We start from the raw sequence: 14046 nt of genomic DNA, 5'->3' as shown, positions 1-14046 counted from the left end.
TATTTGAACTCCATAGTTTTTCTGTGTTCAAAATGCATCATTCAAAGCCATATCATCAATTTTCAACCCTTTCTGACTTCATTTGTTATTTTCCATGCATTTACTGATTATTTTGAGCTATAAGACCATGAAATTGAAAAGCACTACAAATGAACTCTGAAAAGGTTGAAAGTTGGCATTGGTATCATCATTTCACCCACATAACATGTGCAAGAAAGTAGAGAGGGTTACCGCAAAAACTGGATCCACTTCGTGTACAAAACGGACAATCTGTTTCGAAGTATCAGGATTTCATACGGAAACTCGTCTGTTACAACAGGCATTTCAAATGAACTACGAAAAGGTTGAAAGTTGGCATGGTATCATCATAATAGTTGTGGAGAGAAAGTCTTCACTTTTTTTCCCTTGTGTGCTTTGCTTATTGCGCCGTAACCATGGATAATCTTCATCGTTTATCAGGATGCTCGGGTCAGCCTTGACTTTGAAGGGAGGAATTTCATGAAACTTTTCATAATTTCAGACATGTCTGTCTTGCCCTCCACTCCCACGATGTCCCTTTTTCCTGAAAGAACTATGTGGCGCTTTGGCTAATCATATGATGTATTCGCTTCCTTATCTTTTCTTTTTCTCGGTTTGGTAGACATGTCCTTCACATAGATAACCTGTGCCACATCATTGGCTAGGACGAACGGTTCGTCAGTGTACCCAAGATTGTTCAGATCCACTGTTGTCATTCCGTACTGTGGGTCTACCTGTACCCCGCCTCCTGACAGATTGACCCATTTGCACTTAACCAAAGGGACCTTAAAATCATGTTCGTAGTCAAGTTCCCATATGTCCATTATGTAACCATAATATGTGTCCTTTCCCCTCTCAGTTGCTGCATCAAAGCGGACACCGCTGTTTTGGTTGGTGCTCTTTTGATCTTGGGCGATCGTGTAAAATGTATTCCCATTTATCTCGTATCCTTTGTAAGTCAATACAGTCGAAGATGGTCCCCTGGACAACGAGTACAGCTCATCACAAACAGTGGTGTCACCTCTGAGACGTGTTTCCAACCAACTGCTGAAAGTCCTGATGTGTTCACATGTAATCCAGTCGTCACACTGCTCCGGGTGTTTGGAGCGCAGACTGTTCTTGTGTTCATCGACATACGGGGTCACCAAGGTAGAGTTATGTAGAACTGTGTAGTTTGCTTGAGACCAAGAATGCCCGTCCCTGCATATTATTGAGTCCGCTCCTAGCTTGCCTTTTCCAGTCAGTCTCCCATCATACCGCGATTTAGGGAGACCTATCTTCTTAAGGCCAGGAATGAAGTCAACACAAAACCCAATGACATCCTATGTTTGATGGCCCATGAAGATGCTTCCTTCTGGCCTAGCACGGTTACAGACATATTTCTTTAGGACTCTCATGAACCTCTCAAAGGGGAACATATTGTGTAGAAATACGGGGCCCAGAATGACAATCTCGTCGACTAGATGCACTAGGACGTGCGTCATGATATTGAAGAAGCTAATCGGGACCTTCATATTGAGCAGGCATTCAAAAAAGATTTCCTTCTCTTTTTTGGTAAGAGCGTAGCTGGCAGGACCTTCATACTGCTTTCGAGGATGCCATCTTTTTCGTGCAAACGTTGCAGGTCCTCCCGTGCCTCAGGTGTATCTTTTGTCTTCCCATACACGCCCAAGAAGCCTAACAGGTTCACGCAAAGGTTCTAGGCTGCTGATCGGATCGGGAGTCCTTGAGATCGTGCAAGTTTATAAAGTCCCGAGGCTGGCTCCGGCAGCGATCGGTGTTTTCTCCCGACGTTGGTTTCGACGGCGATCGGTTTTCTGTCCTGCAGCATTTGCCGCCCTCTCGGATCCAGTGTTCGTGCATTCTTGATTTCCGTCCAGTCCGTTCCTTGTGAGTTAGGGTCTGGACGTATTGGCTAGTTCAGCAAGTGCTTCTGTTGATTGCCGGGAGCAATGAAAACACTGGCATGGTACTATAGTGGATTGCTTTCGTCAACGGCTGCGCGAGAGGATTAAACTTTGTTTTGATCTCTTCCATATTGTGGAAATTGATGGTCTGTCAGGAGGGCTTGTACTCTTTTATAATCTTTCAAATGAAGTAGTGTTGAACTATTTGCTCCCTAAGTTTATTGATGGCTTTGTGATGGAGGGCAATTCTGTTGCATGGCGTATTACAGGGTTCTATGGTGAGCCAAGGTGGGACATGAAGCATATATCATGGACAGCTCTGCGAGACTTACACAATACACTTTTGCCGCCACTGGCCTGCCCCGTTTTCGCGTGCGTCGCTGCCCAGGCTGCCACGTTGCACGGACTGTGCCGCTGACCCGGCTGCCCCCCTGCGCCGCCTGCCCCGCTGACGGGCCGTCCTCCCACATCCCCACACGGGTTGCCTGCCCCGCTGACGCTACAGTTGTTCAAGCCTATTTCATAAAAAAAAGACCCCTCACGCCTAATCAGCTTCCTAGTCTAAAGCTTATCAAAAAAAACTTCCTAGTCTAAAAGTTATGTTAAAAAAATGGTGCCCACCCTAAAAAATTGCTGGTCCCGCTGATGCAGCGTATTTCCTACCGAAATCAAGCCTTCCCTGGCCGGCCCGGGCAGTATAACAGAGGCGCAAAACGGACCAACAATTGTGTCCAACGGGGCTGGCATTTGTGTTTGTTGAGGAGTTTTAGTTCACTACCGCCCCCCCCACTATTTAAGCCGGTCGGGGCCACCGTCAACTTACGAGGTGGGATTAAAGCTCAGGTGTGCGGGCGCCCCGGCGTGCATGGGGCATGCCACGTTCGTGGGCCGGCCATATTTGCAGCCCACCGCGGTCGGCCCCCTCCCCGCGCGCCCGCCTCTCCATCGACAACTGGGCCCGCGCGCCTCTCCATCGACAACTGGGCTGGCCCACCATCCACCCGCGCGGTCGCCTCCGCCCCAAACACGCGCGGAACAGCACTTTAAATGATGGGGTTATGTCTCATTATCACATCTTTAACCATTTGCAGGTCATGTATTCAGTAGAACAGCATAAAAAGTATCTAATGTCTGATGAAAATCATAGTAGTTAGTAACTTCAAAATAATTCTCAGTAATTAACACATGTTAGTTTCCAGAGCTGCAATGCCCTGTATTGCATTGCAATTTCAGTATATAAAAGTTTGGTGGCATAAACAACCTGCAATAACAAGGACCCAAAACTAATTTCCTAGTATCAGTTTCATATACTCAAGCATATTCCTTCTACATATATTCACATGACCTTCCAAATGCCTAGATTATTTGCAGAACGTTCTTTTTGTCAGAGTTGGTGTTTTTTCTGTCGACAGCTAGTTGTGATATTATATGTTATCAAGAAGTATCAACCCAGAAATTGCACTGTCTTTGACAAGAGTACTGAAGCCTGGAGTTATTCCAGGAGATGCAGCAGCTCAATTCATTTGGGGTCAGAATCAATGCGGTTGATGCAGCCAAGGAAAAGAAGGGCAGATATCCTGAAGGAGGGTTCTAATCCAGATTATGTGGCGGCTGATGCTAGACCACCTGTGGTCAACAAAGAAATGAGCAGTACAACTCTGTTTGGGGCCAATTTCCCTTGTCAATTCCCCCGAACCCCCACGGTGCGCCATTAGTAACTTGGCCCATTCCACCGAATGCACCCCCCTGGACCGCCTTTTCAGTTTTAAAAAAATAAAAGAAAATGATGGAAATGTCAAAAAAATAAAATAAAATAAGTTTCCCATGTGATATGTGGTCTAGTTGTTGGGAAAATTAACAAATATGAATTTCGACTTTATTTGCAAAATCTCTCTGGAATTTCTTTAAATGGGCATAACTTTTGCATACGAACTCGGATGAAAAAGTTTTTTATATGAAAAATCATCTACTCGAAAAGTTACATCCGAATTTTCTACTCCCTCTGTCCAATAATATAAGACATTTTTGTCACTACACTAGTGTCAAAAAATGTCTTACATTTTGGGAAGGAGGGAGTAACATCTTCTGAATTCACGAACATTTTTTGAATCCGTGAACATATTTTCAAATCTGTGAACAATATTTTAATTCACAGTTTTTTTCCAGGTTATCGATTGTTTGAATTCGTGAACTATTTTTGCAATTGTGAACGATTTTTGAATTCAAAAACATTATTACAAATCCATGAACAATTTTTATACGGCATTATTTTTATTGAATTCATGAGGATTTATGAATTTCGGAATTCATGAATATTTTGTATACTCGCAAGCAGTTTTTTAAAATGACGAGAAATTTTTGAATATTTTTTGAATTCAGTAACATTTTTTGAATTTGGGAATATTTTTCAAATTTATGAACTTTCCTAAATACACATGATTGTTTTTGAAATTGACAAAGTTTTTTGTATTTGCGATTTTCATTAATTATAAATTAAAATAAACAGACGAACAAAAGATGAAATGAGGAAAGAGGAAAAAGAGAAACAGACGTGCACTCGCTCGCTGTGCGAGGCCCCATCCCGCGCGAGGGACGCGAGGGTAGCGCTCGCTTTGAGTACACAGCAGCGCCCTCACTTGGATGGGTACGCTTCTCCCTAAAAAAAACTTGGATCGGCGGTACGCGACTTCCTCACCCTCCCTCCCGGCGGCGGCGACGGCGAAGCCTAAGGAACCGGCGGCGGCGACGGATACTCCTCTCGTCTGAACGGGTGCGTCCATCCTCCCTTAGGGCGCCGAGATGTTTGCGACGGCGGCGCGGTGGGCGGCGAAGAAGGGGAAGCCCAAGATGGCGCCGATCGAGCTGACGACGGCGCCGATCGATCTGACGACAGCGCCGGAGCAGGCGCAGTCCATCACCCGCACCATCTTCGATGTCGTCAAGGAGCATGCCCCCCTCACCATCTCCGACGTTTGGGAGCACGTCAAGGTATGCGCTCACTCTGTACTAAACTTGTGTTTCATCTCCGCACGCAACCTGTTCGATGAAATGTCTGTCCGCCGATGTTGGTGGACGGGCCATGTCTTCTTTGTTCTTGCAATGGATTGAAGTGTCAGTTTGGATTCCTTGTAATTTAGAACGTGCACGGTGTGTTGATTTTCTTCAGGACGTAGGGCTGAGGGGTTTGACAAGCAAGAGGCAGATGAAGATCATGCTGCGGTGGATGAGGGAGAAGCAGAAGCTCAGGCTCATCTGCGACCACGACGGACCTCACAAACAGTTCCTCTACACGACATGGTTCACCAACCCCAAGAATGCGCCGCAGAGGCCCAAGAGGGAGCTCAACAAGGAGAATCCCAAGCCATGACCGCACTCATGTTGACCAATGTAGGGCATATTTGGTTTACACCTTTCTCTTGACTTTTTCCTTGATCTGTAGACAAAATTGTTAATCATATTATGGTGCTTATAGCTGAAATACTGTGAACGATGCCACATTGTGAATTATGCATAAATAAATAACCCCAAACAGTTATTTTTTCTGCTGTAGTTCTGATTTTGCCTTCTTTGGTGCTTCTTCTCGAAACTGGTGTTGGTCTTCTTAAGGACTTTGGCCTTGGCCTTCTCCAATTGAAATTAATGTGGTTTTAACTGCTATTAACTTTGGCAAGAACATTACTTTAAATGATGGGGTTATGTCTCATTATCACATCTTTAACCATTTGCAGGTCATGTATTCAGTAGAACAGCATAAAAAGTATCTAATGTCTGATGAAAATCATAGTAATTAGTAACTTCAAAATAATTTTCAGTAATGAACACATGTTAGTTTCCAGAGCTGCAATGCCCTGTATTGCATTGCAATTTCAGTATATAAAAGTTTGGTGGCATAAACAACCTGCAATAACAAGGACCCAAAACTAATTTCCTAGTATCAGTTTCATATACTCAAGCATATTCCTTCTACATATATTCACATGACCTTCCAAATGCCTACATTATTTGCAGAACGTTCTTTTTGTCAGAGTTGGTGTTTTTTCTGTCGACAGCTAGTTGTGATATTATATGTTATCAAGAAGTATCAACCCAGAAATTGCACTGTCTTTGACAAGAGTACTGAAGCCTGGAGTTATTCCAGGAGATGCAGCAGCTCAATTCGTTTGGGGTCAGAATCAATGCGGTTGATGCAGCCAAGGAAAAGAAGGGCAGATATCCTGAAGGAGGATTCTAATCCAGATTATGTGGCGGCTGATGCTAGACCACCTGTGGTCAACAAAGAAATGAGCAGTACAACTCTGTTTGGGGCCAATTTCCCTTGTCAATTCCCCGGAACCCCCACGGTGCACCACTAGTAACTTGGCCCATTCCACCGAATGCACCCCCCCTGTGGACCGCCTTTTCAGTTTAAAAAAAATAAAAGAAAATGATGGAAATGTCAAAAAAAATAAAATAAAATAAGTTTCCCATGTGATATGTGGTCTAGTTGTTGGGAAAATTAACAAATATGAATTTTGACTTTATTTGCAAAATCTCTCTGAAATTTCTTTAAATGGGCATAACTTTTGCATACGAACTCGGATGAAAAAGTTTTTTATATGAAAAATCATCTACTCGAAAAGTTACATCCAAATTTTCTACTCCCTCTGTCCAATAATATAAGACATTTTTTTCACTACACTAGTGTCAAAAAATGTCTTACATTTTGGGAAGGAGGGAGTAACATCTTCTGAATTCACGAACATTTTTTGAATCCGTGAACATATTTTCAAATCTGTGAACAATATTTTAATTCACAGTTTTTTTCCAGGTTATCGATTGTTTGAATTCGTGAACTATTTTTGCAATTATGAATGATTTTTGAATTCAAAAACATTATTACAAATCCATGAACAATTTTTATACGTCATTATTTTTATTGAATTCATGAGGATTTATGAATTTCGGAATTCATGAATATTTTGTATACTCGCAAACAGTTTTTTAAAATGACGAGAAATTTTTGAATATTTTTTGAATTCAGTAACATTTTTTGAATTCGGGAATATTTTTCAAATTTATGAACTTTCCAACATACACATGATCGTTTTTGAAATTGACAAAGTTTTTTGTATTTGCGATTTTCATTAATTATAAATTAAAATAAACAGACGAACAAAAGATGAAATGAGGAAAGAGGAAAAAGAGAAACAGACGTGCACTCGCTCGCTGTGCGAGGCCCCATCTCGCGCGAGGGACGCGAGGGTAGCGCTCGCTTTGAGTACACAGCAGCGCCCTCACTTGGATGGGTACGCTTCTCCCTAAAAAAACTTGGATCGGCGGTACGCGACTTCCTCACCCTCCCTCCCGGCGGCGGCGGCGGCGAAGCCTAAGGAACCGGCGGCGGCGACGGATACTCCTCTCGTCTGAACGGGTGCGTCCATCCTCCCTTAGGGCGCCGAGATGTTTGCGACGGCGGCGCGGTGGGCGGCGAAGAAGGGGAAGCCCAAGATGGCGCCGATCGAGCCGACGACGGCGCCGGAGCAGGCGCAGTCCATCACCCGCACCATCTTCGATGTCGTCAAGGAGCATGGCCCCCTCACCATCTCCGACGTTTGGGAGCACGTCAAGGTATGCGCTCACTCTGTACTAAACTTGTGTTTCATCTCCGCACGCAACCTGTTCGATGAAATGTCTGTCCGCCGATGTTGGTGGACGGGCCATGTCTTCTTTGTTCTTGCAATGGATTGAAGTGTCAGTTTGGATTCCTTGTAATTTAGAACGTGCACGGTGTGTTGATTTTCTTCAGGGCGTGGGGCTGATGGGTTTGACAAGCAAGAGGCAGATGAAGATCATGCTGCGGTGGATGAGGGAGAAGCAGAAGCTCAGGCTCATCGGCGACCACGACGGACCTCAAAAACAGTTCCTCTACACGACATGGTTCACCAACCCCAAGAATGCGCCGCAGAGGCCCAAGAGGGAGCTCAACAAGGAGAATCCCAAGCCATGACCGCACTCATGTTGACCAATGTAGGGCATATTTGGTTTACACCTTTCTCCTGACTTTTTCCTTGATCTGTAGACAAAATTGTTAATCATATTATGGCGCTTATAGCTGAAATACTGTGAACGATGCCACATTGTGAATTATGCATAAATAAATAACCCCAAACAGTTATTTTTTTCTGCTGTAGTTCTGATTTTGCCTTCTTTGGTGCTTCTTCCCGAAACTGGTGTTGGTCTTCTTAAGGACTTTGGCCTTGGCCTTCTCCAATTGAAATTAATGTGGTTTTAACTGCTATTAACTTTGGCAAGAACATTACTTTAAATGATGGGGTTATGTCTCATTATCACATCTTTAACCATTTGCAGGTCATGTATTCAGTAGAACAGCATAAAAAGTATCTAATGTCTGATGAAAATCATAGTAATTAGTAACTTCAAAATAATTTTCAGTAATTAACACATGTTAGTTTCCAGAGCTGCAATGCCTTGTATTGCATTGCAATTTCAGTATATAAAAGTTTGGTGGCATAAACAACCTGCAATAACAAGGACCCAAAACTAATTTCCTAGTATCAGTTTCATATACTCAAGCATATTCCTTCTACATATATTCACATGACCTTCCAAATGCCTAGATTATTTGCAGAACGTTCTTTTTGTCAGAGTTGGTGTTTTTTTCTGTCGACAGCTAGTTGTGATATTATATCTTATCAAGAAGTATCAACCCAGAAATTGCACTGTCTTTGACAAGAGTACTGAAGCCTGGAGTTATTCCAGGAGATGCAGCAGCTCAATTCGTTTGGGGTCAGAATCAATGCGGTTGATGCAGCCAAGGAAAAGAAGGGCAGATATCCTGAAGGAGGGTTCTAATCCAGATTATGTGGCGGCTGATGCTAGACCACCTGTGGTCAACAAAGAAATGAGCAGTACAACTCTGTTTGGGGCCAATTTCCCTTGTCAATTCCCCCGAACCCCCACGGTGCGCCATTAGTAACTTGGCCCATTCCACCGAATGCACCGCCCCCCTGTGGACCGCCTTTTCAGTTTTTAAAAAAATAAAAGAAAATGATGAAAATGTCAAAAAAATACAATAAAATAAGTTTCGCATGTGATATGTGGTCTAGTTGTTGGGAAAATTAACAAATATGAATTTCGACTTTATTTGCAAAATCTCTCTGGAATTTTTCTTAAAATGGGCATAACTTTTGCATACGAACTCGGATGAAAAAGTTTTTTTTATGAAAAATCATCTACTCGAAAAGTTACATCCGAATTTTCTACTCCCTCTGTCCAATAATATAAGACATTTTTGTCACTACACTAGTGTCAAAAAATGTCTTACATTTTGGGAAGGAGGGGGTAACATCTTCTGAATTCACGAACATTTTTTGAATCAGTGAACATATTTTCAAATCTGTGAACAATATTTTAATTCACAATTTTTTTCCAGGTTATCGATTGTTTGAATTCGTGAACTATTTTTGCAATTGTGAACGATTTTTGAATTCAAAAACATTATTACAAATCCATGAACAATTTTTATAAGTCATTATTTTTATTGAATTCATGAGGATTTATGAATTTCAGAATTCATGAATATTTTGTATACTCGCAAGCAGTTTTTTAATGACGAGAAATTTTTGAATATTTTTTGAATTCAGTAACATTTTTTGAATTTGGGAATATTTTTCAAATTTATGAACTTTCCTAAATACACAAGATTGTTTTTGAAATTGACAAAGTTTTTTGTATTTGCGATTTTTATTAATTATAAATTAAAATAAACAGACGAACAAAAGATGAAATGAGGAAAGAGGAAAAAGAGAAACAGACGTGCACTCGCTCGCTGTGCGAGGCCCCATCTCGCGCGAGGGACGCGAGGGTAGCGCTCGCTTTGAGTACACAGCAGCGCCCTCACTTGGATGGGTACGCTTCTCCCTAAAAAAACTTGGATAGGCGGTACGCGACTTCCTCACCCTCCCTCCCGGCGGCGGCGACGACAGATACTCCTCTCGTCTGAACGGGTGCGTCCATCCTCCCTTAGGGCGCCGAGATGTTTGCGACGGCGGCGCGGTGGGCGGCGAAGAAGGGGAAGCCCAAGATGGCGCCGATCGAGTTGACGACGGCGCCGGAGCAGGCGCAGTCCATCACCCGCACCATCTTCGATGTCGTCAAGGAGCATGGCCCCCTCACCATCTCCGACGTTTGGGAGCACGTCAAGGTATGCGCTCACTCTGTACTAAACTTGTGTTTCATCTCCGCACATAACCTGTTCGATGAAATGTTTGTCCGCCAATGTTGGTGGACGGGCCATGTCTTCTTTGTTCTTGCAATGGATTGAAGTGTCACTTTGGATTCCTTGTAATTTAGAACGTGCACGGTGTGTTGATTTTATTCAGGACGTAGGGCTGAGGGGTTTGACAGGCAAGAGGCAGATGAAGATCATGCTGCGGTGGATGAGGGAGAAGCAGAAGCTCAGGCTCATCTGCGACCACGACGGACCTCACAAACAGTTCCTCTACACGACATGGTTCACCAACCCCAAGAATGCGCCGCAGAGGCCCAAGAGGGAGCTCAACAAGGAGAATCCCAAGCCATGACCGCACTCATGTTGACCAATGTAGGGCATATTTGGTTTACACCTTTCTCCTGACTTTTTCCTTGATCTGTAGACAAAATTGTTAATCATATTATGGTGCTTATAGCTGAAATACTGTGAACGATGCCACATTGTGAATTATGCATAAATAAATAACCCCAAACAGTTATTTTTTCTGCTGTAGTTCTGATTTTGCCTTCTTTGGTGCTTCTTCCCGAAACTGGTGTTGGTCTTCTTAAGGACTTTGGCCTTGGCCTTCTTTAATTGAAATTAATGTGGTTTTAGCTGCTATTAACTTTGGCAAGAACATTACTTTAAATGATGGGGTGATGTCTCGTTATCACATCTTTAACCATTTGCAGGTCATGTATTCAGTAGAACAGCATAAAAAGTATCTAATGTCTGATGAAAATCATAGTAATTAGTAACTTCAAAATAATTTTCAGTAATTAACACATGTTAGTTTCCAGAGCTTCAATGCCCTGTATTGCATTGCAATTTCAGTATATAAAAGTTTGGTGGCATAAACAACCTGCAATAACAAGGACCCAAAACTAATTTCCTAGTATCAGTTTCATATACTCAAGCATATTCCTTCTACATATATTCACATGACCTTCCAAATGCCTAGATTATTTGCAGAACGTTCTTTTTGTCAGAGTTGGTGTTTTTTCTGTCGACAGCTAGTTGTGATATTATATGTTAACAAGAAGTATCAACCCAGAAATTGCACTGTCTTTGACAAGAGTACTGAAGCCTGGAGTTATTCCAGGAGATGCAGCAGCTCAATTCGTTTGGGGTCAGAATCAATGCGGTTGATGCAGCCAAGGAAAAGAAGGGCAGATATCCAGAAGGAGGGTTCTAATCCAGATTATGTGGCGGCTGATGCTAGACCACCTGTGGTCAACAAAGAAATGAGCAGTACAACTCTGTTTGGGGCCAATTTCCCTTGTCAATTCCCCCGAACCCCCACGGTACGCAATTAGTAACTTGGCCCATTCCACCGAATGCACCACCCCCCCTTTGGACCGCCTTTTCAGTTTAAAAAAAAAGAAAATGATGGAAATGTCAAAAAATAAAATAAAATAAGTTTCCCATGTGATATGTGGTCTAGTTGTTGGGAAAATTAACAAATATGAATTTTGACTTTATTTGCAAAATCTCTCTGGAATTTCTTAAAATGGACATAACTTTTGCATACGAACTCGGATGAAAAAGTTTTTTATATGAAAAATCATCTACTCGAAAAGTTACATCCGAATTTTCTACTCCCTCTGTCCAATAATATAAGACATTTTTGTCACTACACTAGTGTAAAAAAATGTCTTACATTTTGGGAAGGAGGGAGTAACATCTTCTGAATTCACGAACATTTTTTGAATCCGTGAACATATTTTCAAATCTGTGAACAATATTTTAATTCACAGTTTTTTTCCAGGTTATCGATTGTTTGAATTCGTGAACTATTTTTGCAATTGTGAACGATTTTTGAATTCAAAAACATTATTACAAATCGATGAACAATTTTTATACGTCATTATTTTTATTGAATTCATGAGGATTTATGAATTTCGGAATTCATGAATATTTTGTATACTCGCAAGCAGTTTTTTAAAATGACGAGAAATTTTTGAATATTTTTTGAATTCAGTAACATTTTTTGAATTCGGGAATATTTTTCAAATTTATGAACTTTCCTAAATACACATGATTGTTTTTGAAATTGACAAAGTTTTTTGTATTTGCGATTTTCATTAATTATAAATTAAAATAAACAGACGAACAAAAGATGAAATGAGGAAAGAGGAAACAGAGAAACAGACGTGCACTCGCTCGCTGTGCGAGGCCCCATCTCGCGCGAGGGACGCGAGGGTAGCGCTCGCTTTGAGTACACAGCAGCGCCCTCACTTGGATGGGTACGCTTCTCCCTAAAAAAACTTGGATCGGCGGTACGCGACTTCCTCACCCTCCCTCCCGGCGGCGGCGGCGGCGAAGCCTAAGGAACCGGCGGCGGCGACGGATACTCCTCTCGTCTGAACGGGTGCGTCCATCCTCCCTTAGGGCGTCGAGATGTTTGCGACGGCGGCGCGGTGGGCGGCGAAGAAGGGGAAGCCCAAGATGGCGCCGGAGCAGGCGCAGTCCATCACCCGCAGCATCTTCGATGTCGTCAAGGAGCATGGCCCCCTCACCATCTCCGACGTTTGGGGGCACGTCAAGGTATGCGCTCACTCTGTACTAAACTTGTGTTTCATGTCCGCACGCAACCTGTTCGATGAAATGTCTGTCCGCCGATGTTGGTGGACGGGCCATGTCTTCTTTGTTCTTGCAATGGATTGAAGTGTCAGTTTGGATTCCTTGTAATTTAGAACGTGCACGGTGTGTTGATTTTCTTCAGGACGTAGGGCTGAGGGGTTTGACAAGCAAGAGGCAGATGAAGATCATGCTGCGGTGGATGAGGGAGAAGCAGAAGCTCAGGCTCATCTGCGACCACGACGGACCTCACAAACAGTTCCTCTACACGACATGGTTCACCAACCCCAAGAATGCGCCGCAGAGGCCCAAGAGGGAGCTCAACAAGGAGAATCCCAAGCCATGACCGCACTCATGTTGACCAATGTAGGGAATATTTGGTTTACACCTTTCTCCTGACTTTTTCCTTGATCTGTAGACAAAATTGTTAATCATATTATGGTGCTTATAGCTGAAATACTGTGAACGATGCCACATTGTGAATTATGCATAAATAAATAACCCCAAACAGTTATTTTTTCTGCTGTAGTTCTGATTTTGCCTTCTTTGGTGCTTCTTCCCAAAACTGGTGTTGGTCTTCTTAAGGACTTTGGCCTTGGCCTTCTCCAATTGAAATTAATGTGGTTTTAACTGCTATTAACTTTGGCAAGAACATTACTTTAAATAATGAGGTTATGTCTGATTATCACATCTTTAACCATTTGCAGGTCATGTATTTAGTAGAACAGCATAAAAAGTATCTAATGTCTGATGAAAATCATAGTAATTAGTAACTTCAAAATAATTTTCAGTAATTAACACATGTTAGTTTCCAGAGCTGCAATGCCCTGTATTGCATTGCAATTTCAGTATATAAAAGTTTGGTGGCATAAACAACCTGCAATAACAAGGACCCAAAACTAATTTCCTTGTATCAGTTTCATATACTCAAGCATATTCCTTCTACATATATTCACATGACCTTCCAAATGCCTAGATTATTTGCAGTACGTTCTTTTTGTCAGAGTTGGTGTTTTTTCTGTCGACAGCTAGTTGTGATATAATATGTTATCAACAAGTATCAACCCAGAAATTGCACTTTCTTTGACAAGAGTACTGAAGCCTGGAGTTATTCCAGGAGATGCAGCAGCTCAATTCGTTTGGGGTCAGAATCAATGCGGTTGATGCAGCCAAGGAAAAGAAGGGCAGATATCCTGAAGGAGGGTTCTAATCCAGATTATGTGGCGGCTGATGCTGGACCACCTGTGGTCAACAAAGAAATGATCAGTACAACTCTGTTTGGGGCCAATT

At 42.5% G+C, this 14046-nt stretch overlaps 4 protein-coding genes across 4 annotated transcripts; all 4 read left to right on the top strand.

Annotated features, from left to right (window-relative positions):
• The first annotated feature begins 4724 nt into the window (after nt 1-4724).
• Nucleotides 4725-5659, top strand: LOC123497448 (uncharacterized). Its single transcript, XM_045233860.2, has 2 exons — nt 4725-4913; nt 5092-5659. The coding sequence occupies exons 1-2, from the start codon at nt 4725-4727 to the stop codon at nt 5290-5292; spliced, it is 390 nt and encodes a 129-aa protein (XP_045089795.1). The 3' UTR covers nt 5293-5659.
• Nucleotides 5660-7360: 1701 nt separating this feature from the next.
• LOC123497447 (uncharacterized) lies at nt 7361-7911 on the top strand. Its single transcript, XM_045233859.2, has 2 exons — nt 7361-7532; nt 7711-7911. Exons 1-2 carry the CDS (start codon nt 7365-7367, stop codon nt 7909-7911), a joined length of 369 nt encoding a protein of 122 aa, XP_045089794.1. The 5' UTR covers nt 7361-7364.
• Nucleotides 7912-9960: 2049 nt separating this feature from the next.
• On the top strand, nt 9961-10555 carry LOC109751198 (uncharacterized). Its single transcript, XM_040404749.3, has 2 exons — nt 9961-10128; nt 10307-10555. Exons 1-2 carry the CDS (start codon nt 9961-9963, stop codon nt 10505-10507), a joined length of 369 nt encoding a protein of 122 aa, XP_040260683.2. The 3' UTR covers nt 10508-10555.
• A 2021-nt stretch (nt 10556-12576) lies between these two features.
• Nucleotides 12577-13249, top strand: LOC123497446 (uncharacterized). Its single transcript, XM_045233858.2, has 2 exons — nt 12577-12723; nt 12902-13249. Exons 1-2 carry the CDS (start codon nt 12577-12579, stop codon nt 13100-13102), a joined length of 348 nt encoding a protein of 115 aa, XP_045089793.1. The 3' UTR covers nt 13103-13249.
• The last annotated feature ends 797 nt before the right edge of the window (nt 13250-14046 follow it).

This window comes from Aegilops tauschii, chromosome 3 (genome assembly GCF_002575655.3).
Source record: "Aegilops tauschii subsp. strangulata cultivar AL8/78 chromosome 3, Aet v6.0, whole genome shotgun sequence".
In the NCBI taxonomy this organism is placed as follows: domain Eukaryota; kingdom Viridiplantae; phylum Streptophyta; class Magnoliopsida; order Poales; family Poaceae; genus Aegilops; species Aegilops tauschii.
This window is presented reverse-complemented; position numbering and strand designations above follow the sequence as displayed.

Bases quoted from the DNA above. Each gene is read 5' to 3' on its own strand.
- LOC123497448 (XM_045233860.2), top strand. From the start codon at position 4,725: ATGTTTGCGACGGCGGCGCGGTGGGCGGCGAAGAAGGGGAAGCCCAAG. The intron at 4,914-5,091 runs GTATGCGCTCAC...GATTTTCTTCAG, and splicing joins ACGTTTGGGAGCACGTCAAG to GACGTAGGGCTGAGGGGTTT.
- LOC123497447 (XM_045233859.2), top strand. From the start codon at position 7,365: ATGTTTGCGACGGCGGCGCGGTGGGCGGCGAAGAAGGGGAAGCCCAAG. The intron at 7,533-7,710 runs GTATGCGCTCAC...GATTTTCTTCAG, and splicing joins ACGTTTGGGAGCACGTCAAG to GGCGTGGGGCTGATGGGTTT.
- LOC109751198 (XM_040404749.3), top strand. From the start codon at position 9,961: ATGTTTGCGACGGCGGCGCGGTGGGCGGCGAAGAAGGGGAAGCCCAAG. The intron at 10,129-10,306 runs GTATGCGCTCAC...GATTTTATTCAG, and splicing joins ACGTTTGGGAGCACGTCAAG to GACGTAGGGCTGAGGGGTTT.
- LOC123497446 (XM_045233858.2), top strand. From the start codon at position 12,577: ATGTTTGCGACGGCGGCGCGGTGGGCGGCGAAGAAGGGGAAGCCCAAG. The intron at 12,724-12,901 runs GTATGCGCTCAC...GATTTTCTTCAG, and splicing joins ACGTTTGGGGGCACGTCAAG to GACGTAGGGCTGAGGGGTTT.